The sequence below is a fragment of the Sphaeroforma arctica genome (assembly GCF_001186125.1).
Source record: "Sphaeroforma arctica JP610 unplaced genomic scaffold supercont1.11280, whole genome shotgun sequence".
NCBI classification, from domain to species: domain Eukaryota; class Ichthyosporea; order Ichthyophonida; genus Sphaeroforma; species Sphaeroforma arctica.
In genome coordinates this window covers 1-846 of record NW_014029278.1, presented here as the reverse complement: position 1 = coordinate 846, position 846 = coordinate 1, and the positions used below count along the sequence as shown (strand labels likewise).

General features: G+C 45.3%; 1 protein-coding gene across 1 annotated transcript; it reads right to left on the bottom strand.

Moving 5' to 3' along the window:
• Positions 1 to 94: 94 nt before the first annotated feature.
• On the bottom strand, positions 95 to 411 carry SARC_17583 (hypothetical protein; the record flags this gene model as incomplete). Its single annotated transcript, XM_014288325.1, has 1 exon — positions 95 to 411. A coding segment is annotated over one exon (317 nt), but the record flags the coding sequence as incomplete, so codon positions are not given.
• Positions 412 to 846: the final 435 nt, after the last annotated feature.

Here is an 846-nt window from a genome sequence, read left to right as displayed (position 1 = left end):
ATAATAATAATAATAATATATATATATATATATATATATATTATATANATACATATATATATACATATATATATATATATATATATATACCCACCTGGCATCCATACAACTGAAGTGCAGTATCGGATTGGGTATAGCCGGTGCGCGGTCATCGTACGGCTCAATGATCAGACTAAAGCCTTCGGTGTACGTGCCAATCAGTGTAGCAAAGTGACACACGCGTGTCAGTGTGTTGAAGTCACTCAGGTCAGTCAGCTCCAGCGTGCGTAAGAGAGACGACAACCTCTCGCTACAGAAGCGCAGCGGCTTGCGCTCTATAGCCACGGCATTCTGAAGGTTTTGCACAAACAGCAACGGACTCTCTGACTCCACCCGTTGCACGGTGAGACGTACTTTGAGGTACTCCACAAACTGTGAGGACAGGGCCACGTGGTGAGATAAGATGAAAAGGTACTAAACCCTAAACCCTAAAACCAAACAGCAATGGACTCTCTGACTCCACCCGTTGCACGGTGAGACGTACTTTGAGCTACTCCACAAACTGTGAGGACAGGGTCACGGGGTGAGATAAGATGAAAAATTTCTAAACCCTAGACCCTAAACCCTAAAACGTATGAGGCACATGCATGTAGTCGTATACGTTTTCAGAGGACACAGACGAGGTACAATGGCCTCCATCAACAAACGGGAAGGGTAGCGCTGACTCCACCAATTGCACTGTGGGACGTACTTTGAGGTACTCGACAAACGGTGTGGTCAGGGTTATGATGTGAGTTGTTCTGAAGTAACTAGACCCCATTTAACCTAAACCCCCCCAACCCATAAACCCCACCCACTTTGCTAAAG